Source organism: Phocoena phocoena, chromosome 7, assembly GCF_963924675.1.
Source record: "Phocoena phocoena chromosome 7, mPhoPho1.1, whole genome shotgun sequence".
NCBI classification, from domain to species: Eukaryota; Metazoa; Chordata; class Mammalia; order Artiodactyla; family Phocoenidae; genus Phocoena; species Phocoena phocoena.
In genome coordinates this window covers 72,863,812-72,888,135 of record NC_089225.1, presented here as the reverse complement: position 1 = coordinate 72,888,135, position 24,324 = coordinate 72,863,812, and the positions used below count along the sequence as shown (strand labels likewise).

General features: G+C 35.6%; 1 protein-coding gene across 1 annotated transcript in view; it reads left to right on the top strand.

Annotated features, from left to right (window-relative positions):
* TMEFF2 (transmembrane protein with EGF like and two follistatin like domains 2) overlaps positions 1-24,324 on the top strand; it is a 248,647-nt gene that overhangs the window by 184,361 nt on the left and 39,962 nt on the right. The window contains exons 6-7 of the mRNA XM_065880489.1: positions 11,656-11,804; positions 12,517-12,576. Coding sequence (XP_065736561.1) covers positions 11,656-11,804; positions 12,517-12,576 — 209 coding nt within the window. The remainder of the gene's footprint in view (positions 1-11,655; positions 11,805-12,516; positions 12,577-24,324) is intronic.

Genomic DNA, 24,324 nt, shown 5'->3' with positions numbered 1-24,324 from the left:
TCCACTAAACTGTGGGGACATGTGACAGAGGACAGGATGGAGAGCAAGCGAGTAAGGCTATAGATGATGAAACAGCCAGAAACCTAGTAGAAGCAGCAGCAGTCCCAGGAAGGAAGCACTCTCAGATGACACACAGCATGGCTGGAGCCCTGGAGAGTTAGGAATCACTGAGTAACTCACCGATTAGAAGGACATTAAGGAAACACTGAAAAATCAGACAGGAATCCTCATTCATTCATTCAACAATTATATGTGGAGTGTCTATTATGTGCAAATCACTGAGCTAGGGGCCAGGGAGGGCAGGGGAGAATGCCAAGTTCATTGAGCAGAGGCTTTAACAGAGAAGAAGCTACAAAAACGGGGAAGATGGTAGGAAAATGAGGATGTGCTGGATAAACAGAAGTAATAGGTAATATGAATGTAAGGAAATAAAGTATCAGAATTTTAGAATTGACCACCCTAGACATCATCTTATTTGGTCAGCTTGTCCTCCTTCAGTAACCTGCGGCCAGATACCCAGCAGCTAGAGAGGAAGAATGCCCAAACCAGAGTCCTGACTCCTGGTGCAAGTTTCCTTCAATGACCTGATCTGATTTGCAGAAGCCTCTAGGGCTCTGGGTTCCAAACAGAAGGCATATGTTGTCATTTCTAACATGAAACAGGGAGACATGAGTTTTAGGGAAGAAGCAAGATGTTTTATCATGCACACTGAGGAGAGAGTCAACAGAGGGAAGAGAATAAGAAATGATATTGTTATGGAGGTAACTTCAGTGCAGTAAAGGATTTAGAAGTTCTCTTGCTACAAGTCACCATGGAAACCACCTGTTAAAATTCTACTCCTCCTTCAAGTTCTAGTTCAAGCATCATATTCTCCCTGAAACCTTTCAAGATCCTCCAGGTAGAACTCATTGTTTCTCCTCAGTGCTCTCAAAACACATTGTTTATGCCAACTTTGACGACAGTTTTGTGGATACTATTTTTTTCTCATTTCACTGTGATCTCTGTTGCCAGCTGGGATCACATGGGCCATCTTGGTGTCTGTGATATTTAGCCCAGTACCTGGCACCAAGTAGATGGTCAACTACACGAATGAGGTTAGACTGAATTCAGTGAGATCCCTGATAAATGAAAATGCATGTGCCTAGGAATGAAAGACAAACAAAAACACAAAAAAAGTGTGGCAGTAATAGTTGCAGACCCCCAAACACCTTTAATAAGAGGACCTTATCGGGAGTTCGCAGCAGGGAGGTATTCACACATCCTGTAACTTTTTACCTTTTAAAGCTTAATATGTTTGAGAAACTCTAAAGCATTCTTACTTCAAGGCAAAATGTTCAAACACTTCTACTTAAAGTCCTTCATCCCAAGGGTTTCGGAATAGCTCACGACTATTTCTGGCTGCCAACACTGCCATACAGCCCTGTTTCAGAGCATCAAAACTCACTGGCAACACTGCAGGAAGTCAATGAAGAACGCTGGCTTGGCCTGTAAACTAAAATGCCACCATGTGTTTGCAAGTTTAACATTTCAGTGGATGAACAAGTTAAGATGAGGAGAGAGAGAGAGAGAAGGATGGAGATGATTCCCTTCATATAACAAACTCTACTTGAAAGTCACTTTTATATAGACATAAACAGTTGTTATTTACAAAGGCACATTTTAGTCTACTGGAATTTCTCCATGCTCATATTATTTTTTTCAAATGTGGTTTAAACAATTTAGAAATAGATTATCTAGATCTAAATCGATGCAAAAAATATTTACTAAGCTTGACATTTAAGCAAAATGTCAAATCTAATATTTTTATCTTTAATTATATTTTGAAACTATCAAAAATATAACATATGTGTATCCACCACCTAGTTTTAACAAACATTTTACCATATTTATTTCTGATCTTTTCTTAAGAGATATAACATTATGGATAAAGTTAAAGGCATCTTCCTTCCTTAATCATATTTCCTAACTTCTCTTTCTAGGATTGGTATATAACATCCTTATGAATATTTTAATCATATTTTTCATTATTCAAATAATGAAATTTATGATAGCATGTTATAATATGTATTAAATATTATTTTAAAAACAAATTTAAATTAAATTGACACTAAAATTAATAAGTGAAAGATAAAGGATGATATAATCATAAAGGGAGATTATTTGATACAAGTTTTAATTATGAATGTATTTAGTTCATGCCAGCATAACTTAATCAACACTTTATTTTTATACTCAATTATAACAGCATAAACTTTTGTGGACATCAGTCTGGAAAAAAAACATGTTATAAAAGCACCGAGAATTAATTTCATGAGGAAACGCTGCAAGTATACAAAGGTCACCTTATTTTCCTACCTTTATATCATAAGATCAATAAAACTGACTGAAACTTGTTGGATAGGTATTTTATTGTTCCCATTTATCACCCATCATTTATACACACACACACACACACACACACACACACACACACACTCTTACTCACTTACTGTTCTTAGCTCCCTGAGAGCCAAGGAGTAAAGGAAAACACATCAGGTCTTAAGGTGACATTACCTAATAAAAGGAGATATGCGGTATCATCAAGTAACACTACCTTTTTTCTTTGAAAAGAATTATCATGAGTGTCCTTATAGGAAACTAAATAAAAATTAAACAGACAAATGAAAACCACCTGAACAATGTAACGGACAGTGTTTTCAAACTAGCAATTTTACCACAATGCAGAGTTATTTTTCATCTACTGTTTCTTATATCTCATGGATAAAATCCTAGGGCATGATATGAAATTGCAGCTTTCTGGAAAATCTAAACTGTAATGATGTTCATGCATATTTACTCCTGAAAGTCCCTTGGCAAAGGAAAGCATACCAGAGGGCCAGTTTGTAAAATATAAACATGAAGCCACCCCACTGGCTGCAGTGGGTGTGGGAATCCCACAGCTGGTCATAAAGGAAGGTGCTAAAACAGTCAACATGGATTGTGACAGAAAGGAGTGAGTGGGAATTCAGTCTATCACGTTATGCAAATGCGATTTTTTCATTATATTGTTTTTCCTTCCAATTTTTTATTCTGGGGTTTTCATGCTTTCTGACTCTGTTGTGTACTAAGACCCATCTAGCCAGAGCAACCATGCTTCTTAGTAATCAGAGAGTCACCCTTGGTTATTGAATATGTTTTCCAGCTTAATGACCAAGAGCATACACATGATGCTAATGAGGGATTTTTGCTTCAAGATACTTTTAAAAATGTATATGAGTAAGAAGAATTGTTTACTCAGATTATTTTAAGATGTAAATGCAGCTGCTTCAAAAAGGAAAAAATAATCCTGAGAAAAATGCAACTGTGATACATGAAAATGGATCACGAGCTCAATCCTGCTTCAACTACATCCTATATACTGAAGAGGGGTGTGGGAGCACTTGAGGCCTCGGAGGGAGCCTCGTTTGCTCTCTAAAGCGATGACACTAATCGTAGCTGCTGCCACAGTCCTCATCAATCAGTCCTGGAATCAGGCCAGGTGTATGTTAAAAATCCAAGGAATAATTCTCTAAACCACAATTAAGGGTGCTTACATGATATCTACATCATGATAGAACCCTGTTTGCCTCTGTCCCAGTAGCAAAGAAAGAAAATTCTCCCTACCGGGAGAGGAAAAGATGCCTTCCTGAATCCCACATGCAGCTGCCACCCTGAGCCTGGCTGCTCTTCTCTAAAGTTTCCGATTTGGAACAGAACACAGGTCAGGAAAAAAAAAGGAGGAAAGGGTAGAGCAGGAAATGCATAGGGGTGACATTTTTTACCTTAGTGCTTTGCTACAATATGCCTTAAGTATCAAGCCACTAAGCCCTATTGATTCTTCCTTCGAGTGACTGCCTCACTCTTGCGCTTTCCTTTGCTAGTCCCTCTAGCTGACGGTGATAGCCTGGTGACTAGTCCCCCTGCCCACACTCCACTACCAGCTAATCTTCCTAAAGCACCCCTTTCATCACGTTGACCTTCTCATCACCCTGTGCTCAGAAAGCTTTCTGGACTCCCCACTGACTAGAAGATAAAGGCCACTCTTTGGACTGGAATTGAGGCCCTTTATAATCTGTCTATAGAGTGCTGGACTCGGCCACTTTTACTGGGAAGAGTTCATTTCAATCAGACTGATTTATTCCTGTTCCCCAGCACCCGGTGCACTGTCTGCCTCCACACATTTCCCCATGTCGTTTCTTCCATCACAATTCTGTTAAATCCTACCCATCTTTTGAGATAGTTCAGTCTCCATGGTTTCCTCCCTACCTTGTGAGCATTAAACCTGGGAGTCATGTGGAAGTTGGAGCTAAGTGCCTGGCACTGGGGGCCCCTCCAGACTTTCATCTCCTTTCTCACCACTCCATCTTGGTTTTGCTTGATGAATCAGTCCTTCTGACTTCTCCACTATTGACGTTTTTCAATCAGTGCATTTAATCACCTGTTCCTGTCACCTGAAACCACACACATATCACCTGAAGCATGTGGAGGAATACGTGTCATTGAAGCATGTACATTAAACAAGAATATTAAACTCCTTATAATGGAATAAAAGAGAAAGAGAAAAAGGGTGTGGCTGAGATTTGTCGGTAGGTAGGCTGTGCAAGCTATCTGCCTTAGAAAGAGCTAAGGAATTTGCTTAAAATGTTGATTTCTGAGTCCCATCCCAGATGTATTGCATCAGAATTTCTCATGGCGAATCTTACACACACTAAAATTGGAAAATCTCTTAGTCTTAGAGGGTAAGAAAGAGTATTTACTATGATTACAACTCATCACAGCTGCACATCAGAATCACATTTTGTAGCATTTTTGACAACTGCAGTTACCTTGACCTCATACCAGACCTCCTAAGTGAGAATCTTTGTGTTGGCACCCAAGGTCAAAATATCCCACAAGAGGTTTTGCTCTGCATCCAGGATTGGAAACCACTAAGCCAAAAGTTAATGATGACCAATATTTATTAGGTAATGACGACTTCGAGGAATAGTGTTAAGCAGTTTATATACATTTATAAACGATGCTCATAGGTTTGGAGGAGTTAAGTAACTAGTCCAGTGCCATACAACTAGTAAGTGACCAAGCCTCAGTTAAACACAGGTCTATTTGATACAAAACTCCAAACTCTAATCCCATTCCCATCTACCTTTATTATTTGAGACATTATTTTAATACATGGCCGTCGGTCTCTTTCCCTGGAATTGTTCCTCCTGTTAAATACGTGATTCTAGTTTTGAAAGTTCTGACATCACCTAGCGGAAGTGTCCCTCAGCTTAGTTTCCCTTCGTTCACACACCCATTGACTGGCTATCTGTAGCTCTAGACATTTTCTCAATCCTTTCCATCTAAAAAGCCAATTTCTATGCTTTAATCCTTATAAAAAGATAGATATTAATAGCAACTGAACTTTTTCCACGTACAAGAGAAGCCTGGTCCCCCTCACTGTAATCCTAGGTTACATGTCTGGAGCAGGGCATTGCTCCTTCCTCTTAGGTTTCGAAACAAAAAGGATTGCTGTTCTCAAATTAAAAAAAAAAAAGTGTTGGCCCAAGCTTACATATGTCACCTGAGTAACAATATGGTAGACTTCCTCACCTTACCTCTCAGTCAACACTCTTCCACCCTTTGTACAGAGGGTTTAACTTTTCAATGAATTTTCACATCTCTTACCTTATTTTTTCCCCACAACTCAGTCGTTCCTGAATTGTAGCTTCTTTACAGGTAAAATATTTATAATTAAATTCCATCAAAAGGAGTGACATGAAAATTAATGAGTAAATGGATTTAAAGTATCACAGGAGTCTTGAGTGAAAGGTACACACTGTTTTTACTGTTACTACTATAACACAGCTCACCCATGACAGTTCTGACGGAGAACACTGACAGCAGCTCTGACCTCATTTACTGGCCAGGTCAGAAGGGGTCTGCATCGTAACCTCAGAGACAGACAAGCTCCAGGGAAACAAACCAGTCAAGGTCCAAAACAACCCCGAAACCACCATCACTGCCATGCAACTGAGTGCTTTAAAACTGATTAAGAATGTTGTATGGTCAAAATTCTGAATGGACATCAGATCAAGAACCTTGGGAGAGGAATAAGTGACAGGCATGTTTGATAGATGAAACAAAATCTAGTGAAATTAGAGGGCAGCCACAAACCAGACACATGAATAAGTAATTTGCTACCTGGAAGTGTCTGCATCCTCACACTCTGGTGGATGACGAGACATTCTTAAATACACGGGAAAGGCCTATTTAACTCATTTCAGAACATTCTTGGAAGAGGCATTTCAAGAGAGGCAGGGAATTGAATTAATGTCAAATCCTCCAAAATATTCATGAAATAATTATAAATGTATGTGAGTTTTACTTCCTATAATTTAGATTCTTCGCTCCATCAAGCGGTCTTTTAAGCTTATTGGATATTTCTCTTCTTTCTTACAATTCAGAGAGCTAAGGTTTTCAGTCAATGCTAATTTTCTCTGAAGGATTTTCAGAGGGGAGTATTTCCACATAGAGACCCCTGAAATTATTATTTTCAAGTAGGGCTGATTCTTTCTCTTTGTAGCCTAGAAGAAAAGAGATCTATGTAATCGCAGTGTCAAAGTGTCAAAAGACTGAGATAGGTTGAAAAAAAGAAGAAAAGAAAAGAAAACACAAAAAACCTTCAAGGCATCCATGCAGTTCTCAGCCTTACAAATCCTTGGCTCACATAAAATACTTGTGACATGCTGTAATTAACTAGTTACTCCTCTAAGAATGAATAATAATGCAATTATTTGCCAAAAGCAGGGAAGAAGGGATAGTTTCTGTTTTTAAAAATGTTCGCCTTTCATTTCTGTAGAAAGCAAAACCCTGGATTAGTTTACATAAGCTGTGAAAGCACAGAGTAACCTGCATTCTCACTATTACACTATATGATAATTCTGTCACCTTTTTATCAGAGCCTTATACTTTTCAATGGTTTGAAACAGTACTAAACTGACAAGTCAGGACCACATTCAAACTATATTGGTTCTTAAAAACAGCACCCAAATACCACAGAATGTAAGTAGTAACCTGGCTGGTGAAAACATTTTTGTACTTGGACTGCCATGCCATTGAGGAGGCTAAGGGCTAGCGAGGGCTCTGTTTCCTTTGTCTGTGCAGACACAAATAAAAGGAGGAAGGTGAACCTTAGTTCTTCAAGGTCCTTCTCCTTCCTTACAGATGCCATGTGCCAAGTAACACAAAGTTAGGTGAGAGTTTATCTGAATATATCACTGGTTCTCTCTCCTATGTGTTAATATCTAGACAATGACTGTTTTCTTTAAATTTTTCCAACTCCATCCTGTCACAATTTCAGTAATTCATTCAGCAAGCATTTATTAAAGCCTTGCTATAATGCACTGTATTAGGTACCAGGAATTCAAAGGTAAAAAGGACACATCGCCCTTGAGAAGGTTGCAGAAAAGTAAAAATATGAACTAGAGAGCAGGCACATTAACAATGGAGTAAATGCCACCAGGGAGCCCCCTCTCCACACACACATACACAAATTCATCCACTGATATAAAGACACAAAACCCTGCTGCCGGATGAATATGAACTTCCAAAACTTTTTTAAACGTTTTGAAGCAGAGACTTTGGTTTTGTGCTAAAACATGACAATTTTGTAATTTCAGTAGAGTCAGTTGGAATGTGTTTGTATGTATATGTGTGTCTGTCTGTGTGTGTTTTTATGTGGAGCCAACTTTATATAGAGTTTCATTAAGGATAAAATGTTCTGAACAATTGATGCCTTAAATAAACAGATTAATTTAACATGTATCAGTTACTCATTCTAATACCAAGTGTTAGTTCAGAATTTTTTAAAACTAATATTCTCTGATATATCCTCATGACCCTATGATACTAAAAAGCCTGGATCACTTGTTTGGGAAGACAGAGACTGAGTCAATGTTATTTAAATTCATAAAATCATGATAAATATTCCAAAAGTAGACACAGCCTTGTTTTTTCAAGCCCTATTCACCCAAAGCATTCGTTTAATTAGTTAATAGTAGGCATGTGGATCTTTCTTGTTTTTCATTGTACTGAACAATATGTAGAACAGTGCAGGCTTTGGCATCAGACTGCCTATATTCGAAATTAGGTTCTTCTGCGTACAAGCTGTGTGACTTCTCCAAGCCTACATATTCTTATCTGTAAGATAGAGATGGTAAAAGTAACTACCTCATAGAGATAGAAGGATGAAAGGAGTAATAACATATAAAGCACATAACACTAGGACAGGCACTATCATTAAACAAGCTAGTATAATTATCCTCAAATTCAACTGAATATTCATTTGATCTCAGTGAGGACATTTAATATTTGCCAAGAAAATTATTTAGCTACCCTATGTCTATTTCTATGGCAGTAGAGTGATGAGAATTTATATTAATTTTATCCTTTCTTTAAAAATATAAAATCATGTTTCTGTATTCATTCGTTTCATTTATGTATGTACTGAAACCACAGTTACTGAAAGTTTAGTGTGTGAAAGGTATTGGGCGGAACAGGGAACACAAAGATGATTTAGCCACTACTGATAAAAATCAAGATAGACTTAACAGTCTGAGACCATGGTCCTGAAATCTTGCATGGTTTTCTAATGAATTAAGCCTAATAAACTTAGGTACAAAAAATATATAGTAAGTAACGATCACATAATCAGAGTTCATTGGTCTTTCATAAACGTAGAAATGGTAGGTCTTTGTAAGCCAGTCCCAACATTTCCCTTTCCCTAAGCTACATAGTTTTAAAGCCATTTCAGCAATCAATGAAGCTTTTTCCACTTATTCAAAGAAAGAAAAACATTCTTCACAGACTTCCAATTTCCAATTGTTGCTGAAATTCATGAGCAAATTTATTATACTCATGCATTTATTTAATATATGCAAGGCCCAAAGAGGAGGGAGGAAGGAGAAGGTATGATAACACTATACAGTAGAGAAAAAGATAATTATAACCCATGCTTTCCGAAAGCTTATAGCCCAGCAAAACTCCATCTTACTTTCACCTCAAAGAATCTAGGTCCTCCTTTTGAGATGAGAATAGAAATGCCAAATGTCTACACTTTTATCTTAGGCATTTCCTGAAAGGCTTTATTTGAGGCAGTAAGAATAAGGAATTGCCAAAGGGGAAACAAACCTTGAAAGGAGATACCTGAATGAGCAATGCTAGAAAAGGAAAGGGAAGAAGATGTCGGCATCAAAAAGTCTGTGGGACTAAGATCAGATCAGTCAAACTAAAAAAAAAAAAAAAAAAGCCAACTGGAAAAGGAAGATCTTGTAAGATATCCTGAACAATTGTTTAATTTGGTGCTATGGCTTAATTAAGTGAATTCTTCACTGAAACGTTGAATCTAGCCAGTTCGATTCAATCAAATTTTCTCTTTCCATCTCTATTTTCATTTCACCATTTTGTTACGATTATTAAATGGACTTCTGAATTGCCAGTCATTTTTTGTCAAGATTATATATGGTGTACATCCCTGAATTTCTTTGTGTTCAATTTGGAGAAACCTGAAAAGCCCTTGATATCTTACATAGTTTACTCCAGATGGACAGAGGTTCTCACATACCTTCCTCTCTGTTCTGCTGCTGCTAACAGATAATTATTTCAGTGTCTTTCAAGGAGATAGTCTCTAGAGTCTAACACAACAACAGTCAAAACCTAAACTGTCTTCAACCTAAATGAAGCTGTCTTTTTAAAAATACAAAAAAAGTCAGTCCCTTCCCCTCTTTATTTATTACAAATGGTTAAGGAGAACAAGCCTGAGCTACAAGTCACTTCTCCAAATCCTTTATGAAAAGGACCAAAAGCTCTTTGAACATGTAGGAGCTCCTGATCTCAGATTTTTCAGATGCCAAGAATCAGCCAAGGAAGCAATGTCGCGATCCCAGTAGCTGTCATCATGTAGCACCATCATGGCCAAGGTAGGAACACCACTCTCAATGACTTAAGCATGTAGGGATGGTTACCATCTGTCTTATTTGTATCTAAATAAGTGAAATATTAAAAATAACCAAGTGTTCCTAAAGCAATTCTCTTACCAAAAAAATATTAAATGAATTAGTACAGTATCTGCCAACACTTTTAACAGAGATCTAGGTAATTCTGATACAGATGGTTTAAAGACTATGCTCTGAGAAGCACTGATGTGTAGACAAACCCTCTTGCACTCAGCCAACAAACCGATCAAGCAGTGATTCCTAGGAAGTGAGTCTGGTGCCAGGCTGACTGCTTACGAATACAGAATCCTAGGCTTTTCCCCTAGACTTACAGAGGCCCAGAAACCTGCTTATAAATAGCTATGTTTAAATTTTTCCGGGAAACATACACAGCCTGCAGTAAGAGGAAAGGGGTTGTATTTTACTTTAACACATCTGTGGGGGGTCCTTGTTCCACAATTTACTAGCTCTCTGACATTATGTAATATCACTGGACTGAAAAATGGCTGTTTTGAAGATTAAAGAAAGCAATGCATGTTTAGAACCCAGCATGTAGTCAGCTGCTTGTTTTTGTTATCACTATATCCTATGCTCAGCTCCAAGTAGATATACAAAACTAAAATGTGTGATTCATCACTTCAAGAAGCATATCATCTATTTAGAAAAGTAACAGAAATATTAATAAAAATTTTAAATGGGTTTATATTCTAAGGCACTAACATATTTGCACACATAAACACGATATTCTGAGTAACAAAGTAGATTGTAAAATACAGAGAATTATAAGGACATAGGAAAAATCATAAGAAGCTTGCTTTAAATGTCTAATTCTCTTAATTCAGGTGACCTAATTTTCATTAATGCACCAAATTTTTATTTCTATTAGTAAAAATATTAAAATCATGAGTGATAATCAACTTATAATTATTTAAAATTGAAAATAGAAAGAGTAGTATGTATCTGGGAAAGGGCTCCATGGGATAGACTTCAAGGGGCCCATGAAACCCCTAAAATATTATGCAGAGTTGTTTATATGAATATAGGTATTTCTGAGGAGAGATCCATGCCTTTTACTTGATTCTCAAAGGGTTTGGTTATCTCCTCAAAACGTTAAGGACCACTGAAGATTCCTGTTTAGCACATCTTATGTGTATCCTCATATATGCTGAAGAAATTTAACTCCTGATTGTATTCCAAATAATCTCCGTGTGTACTTTCTCTTAAATGTTCTCTGAATCATTTTCCTCAAGCTTTCACCATTCAAATATCCTGAGAAAAGAAGTAACACAGCAAGATTTCATTTAAGGAAATTGTAAAGCAGAGTTTCATGGCTACTTCAGCTTATTCAAATTCTGCAGGCATCAGCACAGAAGTTTATATACATGTTTTAAAAGTTCCAGTGGCAAAGATTAACTGATGATTATTTTCTGAGTTTTCCCTTTTTATTTTTTATCCATTGCTCAGTCTTTTGAATTATTTTTGATTTGTTCTATGTTTCTTTTCACCTCAGGTAGAAGAGTGAAGGAACTTCCCCTGGAAGGATAAAATTCAATTTTGCCAACTTGCATTTTGCCAACCTAGCAATTCTTCCACTTTGTGTTTTATTTATAATGTGGTAACAACACTATTGATGTCACACATTTTTATTTCTCTCTTCCTTTAGGTGTGTGTGCAACATTGACTGTTCTCAAACCAACTTCAATCCCCTCTGTGCTTCTGATGGGAAATCTTATGATAATGCATGTCAAATCAAAGAAGCATCATGTCAGAAACAGGAGAAAATCGAAGTCATGTCGTTGGGTCGATGTCAAGGTAATGTTCACACCAAAATTAATTTTAAAGAATGTCTTTAGTCTTTGTGTAGAAATGAAAAGTGGAGATAACTCCTTATTAGGCAGCAGCTTCATTTTTGAAAGACAATTCTGACTTACAATGGGCAGTAAATTTTACTGCAGCAATTGTGGTGATTATAGGAGTTTGAGGGCCTATTGGCAACAGTCCATATTTTTTTCTATATAATGGGACTGTACCTTCACAGTGCCATCAACCCAGAGGCCAATATTCAGAAGATAGCCGATATACTCCTTGCACAGGGAAAAAAGAAAGTGAAAATCATTTTTAGCAAAGAATCTAAAGATTATTAGACAACCTTGAAATCAAAAGCAAATCACACCACTTTTAGGTATTAACTCAACAGAAATATTTCAAGTACATTTTTATAAGCAGTATGTACTGGAACGTTCTATCTTGTTTCTCGTTCAGAAACAAACATCTTTTTGGTTTTTGATTGGTCATTCTTTTATCCAACTTATCTCAGTTATAACTGTGAACCTTCTCCTTGCCCTAAACCTTAGAAAGTCTATATCCTTCTATTATTCACTCTCAAACAGAAATTGACCTTGTAAATCTGCTTTGTATAAAGATTGCTTGGAAATATAGTTGAAAATTCCTTAATTGTAGTGAAGATACTGTTAGAAGGATATCTAGGAAACAGTTCATCTTTATTGTTCATTTTTTAACACAGATAACACAACTACAGCTACTAAATCTGAAGATGGGCATTATGCAAGAACAGATTATACAGGTACGTAATATTTTCTACTACAAAATATGAGCACTGCTATTAAAGAGTTCTGGGGAACCACTGTTTACCATTGATCCTAAGCTGATCTTGCAAGACTTCTGACATGTGCTAGTCTTCTCTTGCTGAGTTCAAATTTTCAATAGACAAGACTGAATTTTTGTCGAAGCAAATAAGACACTTTTTTTTTTGCCACAGTTAAAGCAATTGTCAAAAATGTCAGTAAGATATAATTAACTTGTTTTGACAGTGCGAACGGTACAAATGACAACATTTATCAAATTAATGGGCATCAATGGAAATTAATGCAATTTTTGGCAGTATATTATAATTAATGCAAATGTTCTTGTTTGAATTTTTATAAAAGTCAACAATAAAAAAGTTTAGAAAGAAAGGACATCTATAAATAGTAATACAGGCTATTTTGATGCAGAGTTAAAAAGGTATAGGTAATTTATTTTAAAAAATAATAAAATTCTTTATTTAGAAACTAAAATGCAAAATTATACAGAGTAAAATTATACTCTGACACATGCAAAATTATAAAGCATTTAATGTAGACATGTAAATCTTATTTAGCAATTACAGAATATTATTTTGAGGAATATTTTTACCCAATATAGTTTTCCTGAGTGAGAAATAACTTATGGGTATTCAAATAAGATTTTAACAGATTCTTAAATTTCATAGAAATTTAGGATAAAAAATATAATATAATAAAAGTAAAATTATTGAGGTTGATAATGATAAGCAGTTTTTTTTAAAAAAAGCAGTTTTCCATTTAGCTATTAAACATTTATAACTAGATTTATGGCTAATATTCAATCAAAAAATGCTTATCTTTTGAAATATGGATTACTATTCACTCTTTTTGAAATTGCACCTCCTTGAACACTATTTCTGCCATTATATTTATAAACATGATAAATCTTGATGAAACTTTTTAAAGTTAGTCAATCAGATGTTTTACTCATAGATATCTCAAACATTTCAGAATTTGGAAATAACAAAAGGATTCTTCTTTTTAATTTTCCATTTTTATCTTAATGATTTTCAACAATGTAAATAAAATTTGCATGTGCTAGAAGTCTAGAATTATCATGGACAATGATACATGAAAAAACATTAGTTCTACGTAGATATTGTATAGCTGTTCCCAAAGTGTTCAGGAGAGATATTAATAGGTGTTCCTTGAAAAGAAGAGTCCATGGTCAGTAGGTTTGGGAAGAGTCCAGATAAACAAATTAATTTTTTACCCAAAACTCTTCATGGCTCTTATATGCACTGTAAAATTTTTAAGAGATGTGCATCTTTTATTTATTTAATGTTTTTTATGTTTTATTGTGCAGAATTTCTAATACATACAAAATACACACAAATGTAGGCTGTATAGTAAAATGAACCCCCATGTACTCATCACTCAAACTGAGTAACATCAACCCATGGCTAACCTAGCCCCATCCCCACACCCATCTTTCTCCACTTTCAAAATATGTGGAAATAATTCCAGAAATTTTGTTATTTTATTCATAAATACTTCAGCTTGCATCTCTAAAAGATTAACCCTTTTTAAATAAAACTGTCATTATCACACCTAAAATAATTATGAATAATTCCTAGTAACACATAGCTTTTATCAAACTTATTCGATGAATAGCACATTTTTTGTGGCACATTTTTCATTACTAGTATAACCAAGAATGCACTTTGGAATATGCTGATCTACAGGAAAATATTAAAAGTGATAAAAGATAATCATGAAAAATTGAGGTCTGAAGCTAATAGCATATATTTTAAATTTTAAATGATATAAAAGTTAAATTCTATATTTTATTAAAAATAGTAACTATATATTGGCATTTTAAGTCACTACCTGACATATTTAATTTTACTGTAACCTAAAATGTTTGGAAATTTTACAATGATCTCACTTTTATACAAGGAGTAACTTAACACCCTGCACTTAAAATACATTTATACCTGTTTTGCAAAGTAATTCATTTTGAAAAAAATCTTCAAAAATGTAACATATTGTGAATATCTTCTCCATTGAGCTCACAGCAGAATCAAACATCTCCCTGAGAATTCTGTCCCTGAAACAACTCTTCAAGTTGATTAGCATCAATGTGCAAATATATTTGCATTTATAACATTGCACCAATAAATATAATGGAGTTTGCTATTCTCTCTATATTATGCATACTGCATATTAACGGTTTGTCCATTTTCAAAGAGCTTGGGGAGTTGAACTTTTATTCCAAAAAATATTTTATATTTGAGTTTGGTTTCAAACAGATCATCTCTGATCTTCAGTGTCGATGCTTTTAATTGACATTGTTTCCTATCTTAGGTCTTTATTGAACGTGAGAATGTGTTTTTAAATACATGCAAGTGAAAACTATCTAGACACTCAGTGTTGTCCAAGATGTTCTAATTTGACATCAGATTTATCTAGTAGATCCCAAAGAAAAACCTTTGAGATAAAAGTAGAGTTTAAAAATACATGTTTGTTGAAATCCAAATTTAAGACAGGAACAAAGATAATGTCAATTGAAGCTTGCAATTTCTAATTAAACATTGATTGCACACTTTAAAATTCCCCTGGATTTAATTTATATGTCTATCTTCATCGATGATCTTATTAAAATGCAATATATACCCTTTTTTTAGACATTATTTAAATAACAGTCAGGTCCCTCAGCATTTCCAGGCTTCTAGTAGTATTTGCATTTCCTGAATTTTGGGACTCAAACTTTGGAAAAAAGTAAAAGGAACCAAATGGAGACTCAGTATGTCATTGTCCTCTTAATTTCTGTTCCACATGCTCAAAACTCCCCAAGGAGGGAAAACAGGAACTAGAACTTCATGGTTCCTAGAAGTTTGCTATGTGCTCACAGCTAATTTAATGTCAGTCACTTCCCTCGTTGAACAAACATTCATGCGCTCTCCCACCACAGGGAAGTACAGATCTTAAAGCACTCTAATTTTCCCCCTAACATGTCCTTAATACTATAGTTTTTAAACTTTTAGCTTCCCCCCCCCGCCCTTTTTTTCCTTTGAGCCTACCTTGCAGCTATTAATACAAGAACATATATTTCTGATTACAAAAATAGAAACATACTTTAAAGAAAGCTTAAATCTAAAACAAAATATGCTGTGTCTCATTTTTTATATCACTTTAAAAAGAGAGACTCCAAGTAAGGACAAGCAGGGGTTAATTTACAAAAAAATAAATGCAAACTAAGAGAGCCACGCCCCTAACATGATTAGAGCTTGACCGAACTTATGCAGAGCTGTGAATTCCATGAGCCTCATAGGCACATAACTGAAGTGGACGCTAGGAAACCAAAGAATTTGCCAAATCATCCCTGCCAGCATTACTTTCCAACTGTGTCTGACTTTGGTCTCTATTTTGCCCTCTCTCCTTTAATGAGACCCAAGGCATTAGTGAGTCCTGAATCAAGAGCTTTGGATCTCTTTGTTTCAAGGCAGACAAGGATCCCTGTCTGATGAGCTAAACAAGCCACTTAATGCTATTCTCCCTTCATCAGTCTAAGACGGGCTTAGATTTAGGTCTTTCTCTTCACTCACAGAAAGGTTCAGAGAACACAATTTTATAAAACCACAAAGCTAAGGCTTTCAGGGATTTCCATTGTTTCAAAATGCTAATATTAAACTTTCCTTCTAGAAGTTTTTAAATAGAAAATGTTTTATACCTCTTGAAATTTGCAACATTTTCTTTAAAAAAAAAATATATATATATACACATATATTCCCTCATGTCTTATAATGAAAAAAAAATGAAGTGCAACTCTTTTGTTTTTCTTCATCTGGTATGTGTATTTTCTGATTGGGTTGCTTTTCTGTCTAAAAGTCTGGTCATGCTTCATAAAAGTGGCTATATTTTTTTCTGATAAAAATATACTTAATTTTATAAGCTATTAGATGTAAGAAAAAACCAAACAAGCAAAACAGTCATGTAGTTAAACTAGTCTGTGTTTTATCATCTAGAAAATAAAATGTATTTTTAAATGCCATTCTGTACCAGTTTCCAAAAGTATTTGCAGTGACTTATAATTAAAATATATTCAACAAAATTTTTTAAACAGAAATTGAAAACATAAAAGCAGAACTGTTGAGGAAAATAAACATATTAGCAACATAGACTATTATCGTTACTGCATTTAGCCCTAAGCATTCTTGCAACCAATATAAAAAAAGAAATTATGATTGAATCAATTCATTCAACAAATATTTTCAGAGTCCTTGCCATACACACTCTGCTGTCCTGGGCTTTACAAAGGTGAATATATCAACCAAGATCTCTGCTAAAATGGAACTTAGGTCTTTTATTGTCTGATAAAAATAAATAATCAGTTCAGAGACCAAAGACAAAGTTTCTCCAGAATTAAATTCTAAAGGAAATATTTAGCATAGATCTCTTTATAAGGCATCACTGGAAAATACAGAATGGATAAGATCTTCGACAGTGATTTTTACAAAATATGCCAAAAGGCTCTTCATATAGCTGGGGATTTTTTTAAATCAATTTTTCATAACATTCTAGAGCATAGCGTTAAAATATGTATAACTCAATGATAGAGTTCCTATGGCAGACTAAAGTTATGAGTTATATTTATGTATATTTTCAAATTGGAAAAAGATAACCCAGAATACTGAGGAAAATGGTTGCGAGAGAAAGCACGCTCAGTCTGTCTTCCTCGTGTATCTACAGGTTCAACGGGAACTGGATAATAGAACAGTCAGAAAGCTTGAGTAAAGATACAGAATATGTTAGATTATAGCCCGAATATGGGAAGAGAAACTTCCCGTTTTTATTAGTTGTTAATGAGAAAAGTAAGCCCTGAGTCATTCCCACTCTTGGGAGGGAGCCAGGGTCTCCCTACCTCTGAGTCTAGGTACAGACACGCATGGAGTCCATGTGTTTACTTGGTGTACATTACAGTGTGGCTATTCACCATTTTTTATAATATTTAGGCAGGATTAATTTTTAGGAAATGTTCTCTTTAGAAACCTTTTCCTTATGTTTAAGCAATAATTTAGATATTAAGCTCAGGTCTGAAATATGGAAGAAAGTAACCAGAAATACACATCTAAACCAAATTCCATCCAACCTATTATTATTCCATCAGCCCATTTCTCCACACTGAGAGGAAACTGACATCTTGAAAGGGTATCTAGATAGCCTAAGCAAATTGTCATAATAACTTGTTCTCTGTAGAAGCCGTTGCAATTTACAAAGGCTTTTCACATGTATTGTCTCCTTCAGTCTTAACAACTGAAATGTGAGGCAGATATTATATGTGTTTGACAGGTGAGAAATGGAGGTTCAGGAAGAGTAAGTAAAAAGATTACGTGATAGAGCTAAGGTCCAAACCATCATCGCTAATTTCAGAAACCAGCAAAATGTCAACGGTCAGGGATCAGGGGAGAAGTGTCACTACCTAACATTCTTAGAGGTTTGGGGATGCACTCTGCACCTTAACAGTTAACCCCTTGTGAGTTCCAGAGTCAAAAATGTTTCGCCATGATAACCCCATTGCTGTGAGATGCTCCAGAGTTACTCTTCTCTTTGAACTTAAGTCTATATATTATAAGCACTGTATTGTTTGGTTTTAAAATTCTCCTCATCTGTGTCCTATTTATCCATATACACAAGAGAAGCCGAAGAGAACAGGATTTGTTACCAAGTAATCCTACATAAGTAGAAAATGTGTGTGTGATACTTTGTAGTTTTACAAAGATCCATTCACATTACCTCATCTGCTCTAGCGTCAATTCAGTAAAACAGGGTTACAAATACTAGGGGGAATAAAATTGAGGCTCAAAGAAGCTAAGTGGCTGACCTGGAGCTGGTCACAGTATTTTGACATATTGACCAGCCACCCATGCAAATAGGGCACTTGCTTGGTTTATTTACTGTTTGCCTCAATTGCTCTTCCACTATACATATATAGACACGAATAGCAAGTGGTCACATATCATATTTATAATACGAATTAATTCAGTCTTGTGGCAAAAATCTGCATTTAAAATGGAAGCTTTTTCCATTTGCTTGTGGACACAAGGAGCACTTCACCGGAAAGCATGTTATGTCTACGCCAATAATTTGATCTGTAGGAAGTAAATAAATAGCAGCAAATGCAGGCAGCAGCTTGTAGCACAAATATTGGCATCAACAGTGAAATAAATAAAAAACGTTTTCCCAGGCTATTACAGTGCCACCAGACTGGCCTAGAATATTTAAGCTCAGGAAGTGAATTAAGATGTCAAGATTTTCTCAAGATTTCTGGGGGAAAGCGTCTCAATTCGAGTATTTTCCCCTCTGGGATTTACTTTAGAGTGCTGCAAAATTCATAAAGCTTTCTATGAACTCTAACTCACAATTTTTCCTGCTCTCTTGAACTTCTGTGCTTTCATTGTTTTCCCCATAAAATCATGTAGCCAGTCATCTGTAATATGATGTTATGTTCATGGTTATAGATAAACACAGAAATAGTATTTGCAATACAGATGAAGGTTTTCTACCGAAGAGTTGCCTTGGGCCCTGCTAGACACTCTGGAAAACTTTGTGTTTATGCCCCAGTTCATAAGTGAATCCTGCATCATTTATGTGCACTTTTTCCTATTTGAAACGCTCCTTTCTGAAACAAATTGTTCACCAGGAAGTGTTACTTACCTACTTTTCTCTTCCATAAAGGTGTGGCAGCCAGTTTAGTGGTTAAAGCCATTAAAAATCAGACAGCGCTGAGTTGAAACACTGGTCATGCTATTACTGATTATTTTACCTTGAACCAATCAGTTGACCATTCTGAGCCTCAGTTTCTTCATCTGTTCAATGGAACTAATAAGCCTACTTCTACAGAGTTGAAGTTTGAATTAAAAGATGTTACATAAGGCATTAGCAAGCAACAAGTGAGCTAGCTATTGCTGTTCTTTTTCTTTGGGTCTGACAACTGAAAATAATTTATTTTTATGGGAAGGGTAACACATTGTATGGGATATGGTCTGTTCATGTAATGTTGTTCAGAGTTTTTATACATATATTGTCATTTATGAGGTCATAAAATTACAAAAGGTTTATCTTTTTCCTACCCAAGTCATATAACAACTTTTTGCGAGATACTTTGGCTGAGTTTTTAGTTCACCTATAAAGAAATATTTATTGAGGGCCTACCATTTGTGTCTTCGACACCTCAGTATGTCACATTTTTCACGTGGCCATTTTTTTTTTCAGTTTTCCTCCAGTCAACATAATGTTATGTATGGTAATATTTTGATCATTTTAAAATAACAGGGTCACCAGATTATTACAACATGAGATTCAAATAGGAATTTAATGAGGACATAACATTTGAAAGAACTGCAAGATCATGATATCACTTATATTTCTTTCCCAGTTGAGCTTTAAATTAGTCATTTATACCCCACAGTGTATGTCTGAAGGACCTACACATTCATTATTTAAAAGAAAACCTGTGTAATGGGTGACCATAGTGATGGAGAGGTATCAAACAAAAATAACAGGAATGTGGTATAGAAGAATTTATTTCTGTTTGTGCAAAACATTTAGGGAAAGCGTTAAAGTCAGAACAAATATTTTCAACAAAAACTGATCATCAAGGAAAAACAAGTCTTGGCATAAGAGGCAAACATCTAGATATCACTGGTGAAAGTGACATAAATCTCCACCATGGTTTACCTTTTTACCTCAAACATATTATTTCTGTTCCTAAGGAACAGTAGTATGATTATGGGTAGAAGGTGTGAAACTGAAAGAAGTGTAGGATATGTCCAAGTGCTCTGTATAATTTCAAGACACATAGTTCTCCATAAAACTAATATATAGAATTCAAGCAGTTTCAAAAGAACCCCCAAATATCCAGAGTGCTTTGATTTGCTGCTTTTGTTAATGAGTTTGACATGCCCCCAATATATGAACCCACATTATCAAGCACATTAAAAATTCAGTTCTCACATCTTGACAATTTGAGACTATGTACAAACATAATCAACTAAAAATATTTTAAAATATCTGTGAAACTAAAATCTCTCAGAGAAATTGCATTTCTAAACTCTGCTACTTGTTTCATGGGTCATAGCTTATTCCCTCTAGTTGTTCATTTGGAAAACGCTCAGACTTTTAGTTTGAACTCAAACGTAATCAAGAGAAATCTAACTTATGAGACAAGCTCCAGGCATAAAGGTGGATGAAAATCAGTGATAAGGCTTGAGGGAAGTGGTGGTCCAGTAACCTGAAAATAGTAATGAGGACCAAAGAGGACAGAACCCCATCCTCACCTCTGAGTCCTGAGATGGGGGAGTGGAGGAGAAGGGTAGAGAATATGGCCACCTTGTGAGAAAGCTGAAGGGACTTGGTATTCTCAGGGAAAGCTAGTGCTTCAATATGCAAGAAGAGAGATGAGAATTTCAGTGAAGCATCTGAGGATAGAGGGGAATTTGCCAATCATGGAGCACAGTTACACGTGAACTTTGGGAAGTGGTTGGAAGTTGGGGGCACAGAGATAAGTTTAGTCAAGGGCAGAGAACCAACAAGGGCAGCACATCATAGAGATGATGATTCGGTGGAGATGGAGAACTGGGACAAGACAGGGCAAGAATTGGATATTGAGTAAATTCATGACAAATCTCTTGGACTTGTGGACTCAGAAATCTACATTTTTACCACACTAAGAGTAAGCTGTTGCTCCCCAGTGAACTGAGATTAACCAAATTCAATGTCTGTGTGTGGATTTGCAATGAGAAAGAGTTACCTAGAGGATTTGGTTCTCTGCCTAATACATTCTCTTCTTAGAGTCGAATTCTCTGAGAAGCCCAGTTATAATGAGGTCACTTAGTGAACATGAATAGAGCATATATTCTTTGGATGTTTAAGACATCAAGCTAAGACAGCTTGATGAAAAAGGCTATACAATAGAGATACTCCTGTCCTCAAATTTATATAGATAATAAATGACTTTGGCCAGGACTTCCTCTTCCATGGTTAGAGCTTACAGAAACACTATTGGCCTATGTAACTCTCCTTTGCTGAGTTTCCATTTCTCAGTGTTCTTGATCAATCTACCTATTTTCCTAGATGCAGCAAAGTTGAGACCTGCTCTCCCAGAAGCCAGTTCATAACCCTGAGGCATTCTAGTGCTCTGGAAAAGCACAGGGCAATCCTGTTCTCCCTACTTCTGAGTTCCTCTGGGATCTCTCCCAATAGCCCCCAAGAAATGACAATATTGGTATGAATATCAATATTAACCATATTGGATTGATAGGTCCTTCTGCATTGTGAAAGCTGCAAAAGTTTTTACACAAAGTTACCTTTGAAAGCCCTTCCTTAACATATAATCCAAAGAGGTTTGACCAATAACTGAGAAAAATGAGTAAATCTTGGAAAGCAAGTTTAATATCTTTGGGTATGTCCTAAAATAATTCTTAGCATTTGTGTTAATAAATGTCCTTTATGGTGACACTGTTAATGTTTCATTTCATAAAACACAAACACAACAAGTTTATTAATTACCCCAAACAGAATGAGATGGAAGATTCTACAGAGAGTTGTGAATGCCTCATCAATGTTTGGTAGTGTTATATAATATTCCTGTAATATATATTCCAGGCCGATTAAAAAGAAAAATCTATTGCTTTTAATCTTTCACATTTTCTATGATTCAAAGCTGTGTGTGTCAGCCACACATTCGAAAACCTCTTCCCAAGAGCATTTCATTTAATAACGGAAATAAATGTCTATTTAATTAAAAAAATTTTGGAATAAATTTAAAAAATCATTCAGAAAATGAAGCCTATAAACAAGCTCCATTTGTTCTCCAGAAATTAAGTATTCCAGAAAGATCATGTTATTAGTCTACAGAGTTTAAACCAACAGGCAATTAGTGTTTTGTCAGGCAGTACACATCCAAATTCACTTCTGCGGGTTGACTGTTCACGTACTGTCACAATTATTCTACAACTCTTGCACCACTGAGGTTTTTTCCTATTTATTTTTCCATTATTTAAAGAGCCCTAGGGAAGTTTAAGGTTTCTGGTTGTTTGAAATGATCTCTGAGCAAATCTCACTTCTATCCCCAAAGCCCAGCCACTCACCCTTCCCCAGATTTGGCACATATGCCTTTGTTTCTGATGTTTAATGAAATGTAGCAATGGAAACATGAGACAGAACCACCAGGCAGGCCAGGGAAACTTATCTGTCAGGTAATTTTAAGAAAGTGTCCACGTTGTCTTCTATATGTAGAATAATTAATAGTAAGCAGAGCGCCCATCAACAATGATAGACAGCCATTAACTCTCACTTATCTAAGCACGTCGTCAGGACTATATTCTAACATTCAAGCTGACTCCTTTCACAATTTAATATGCTTCTTAGCTGTTCACATTGGCCATGAATTGGTATGTGCTTAGGAAACACAGATAATTGTAATGTTATTTTAAGAAAACCACTGTCATCTTCATTATAATCATCATTATCGTCGTCATCATCATCATATCAGGAAAATAATACCGCTGGAATAGGATCGCTTGGCTCTTTCCAAAATCAACTAGAACTTATATGTGTGTTGACTATTGTTTTGGATTCTCTACAAGGCTATTATCCCATGATATGGGTAGCTGTATTTATTTCTTAATTTCATTTTAATTTCAGAGTAAACAACTTACAGAGAGCATTTTGTAGGGGAAAGAGCCAGAAATAGGAATGCAGAAACTTTCGACTTAGTGTCATCTCTATTCTACCTCATCGAAACTTAGATAGGTATTTAGCCTCTCAGAACCTAAGTTCTCTCATCAGTAAAGTTTGAAAATAAGATTAGATTATAACGATGTCTTTCTAGATTTAGGATTCTATCATCAAGTATACAGCTTTAGTTCAAAAATCATGAACTTGAGGGAAAGTTGTTGACCATTAACTTATGTTAGTGTTTCTCAACTGAGGCAACATTTAACAATTTCTAGAGACGTTTTTGATTGTCTGGGGAAGACGGGGTGTTAGTTACATGTAGTGGGTGGAGGCCAGGAATGCTGCTAAATTAAACATCTTACAATGCAGAGAACAGGTCCCCACAACAAAGAATTATCCAGCTAAAATGCTAATAGTGTCAAGGTTTGGAAACCTTGCTTTATGGCATTAGAAATTATAGTTAAGTATATAGCACATAGGTTCTAGAAATTAAGTGGCACTATGAAGTCCAGATCTGGGCTCTCTAATCATTTCTCAATTCTCCTGCGCCCCAAGAGGAGATACAATCCTAAACCAAGGATCGTTGGTTTAGTCCAAGTTTCTTTTCATTTCACTGTTTGAAACCTACACACTCATTTTTTTAAATGATGGTTGTCCCATAAATAGAAACGTCCTTTAAAGTTTTACAAATAGAGGGAATATCTGTTTCTGAAAAGGCTTATCAGAATGATGAAAATGCATCTAGCTAAAAAGGAGGTTATACTCTTAGTTATCATAAGTTACTGAGGAAAGTCACCTAGTCATAACTGGATCTGTTATCTTATTCAGTATTCCTAACTAGTAGTCTAATAACCCAGGTCCCTGCTTTGCTTCTGTTCAAAGCTGTGTCATCTTTGTGTTCATATTAGCTACTCCTTACACATTTTGACTAAATTGTTGAACCAAACATTGCCTGTTTGAAAGATCTTTAATGATATTCTTTGAGGAGGAAACCATTTTAAAGCTTCTTTTTATTATCTGGCACTTCC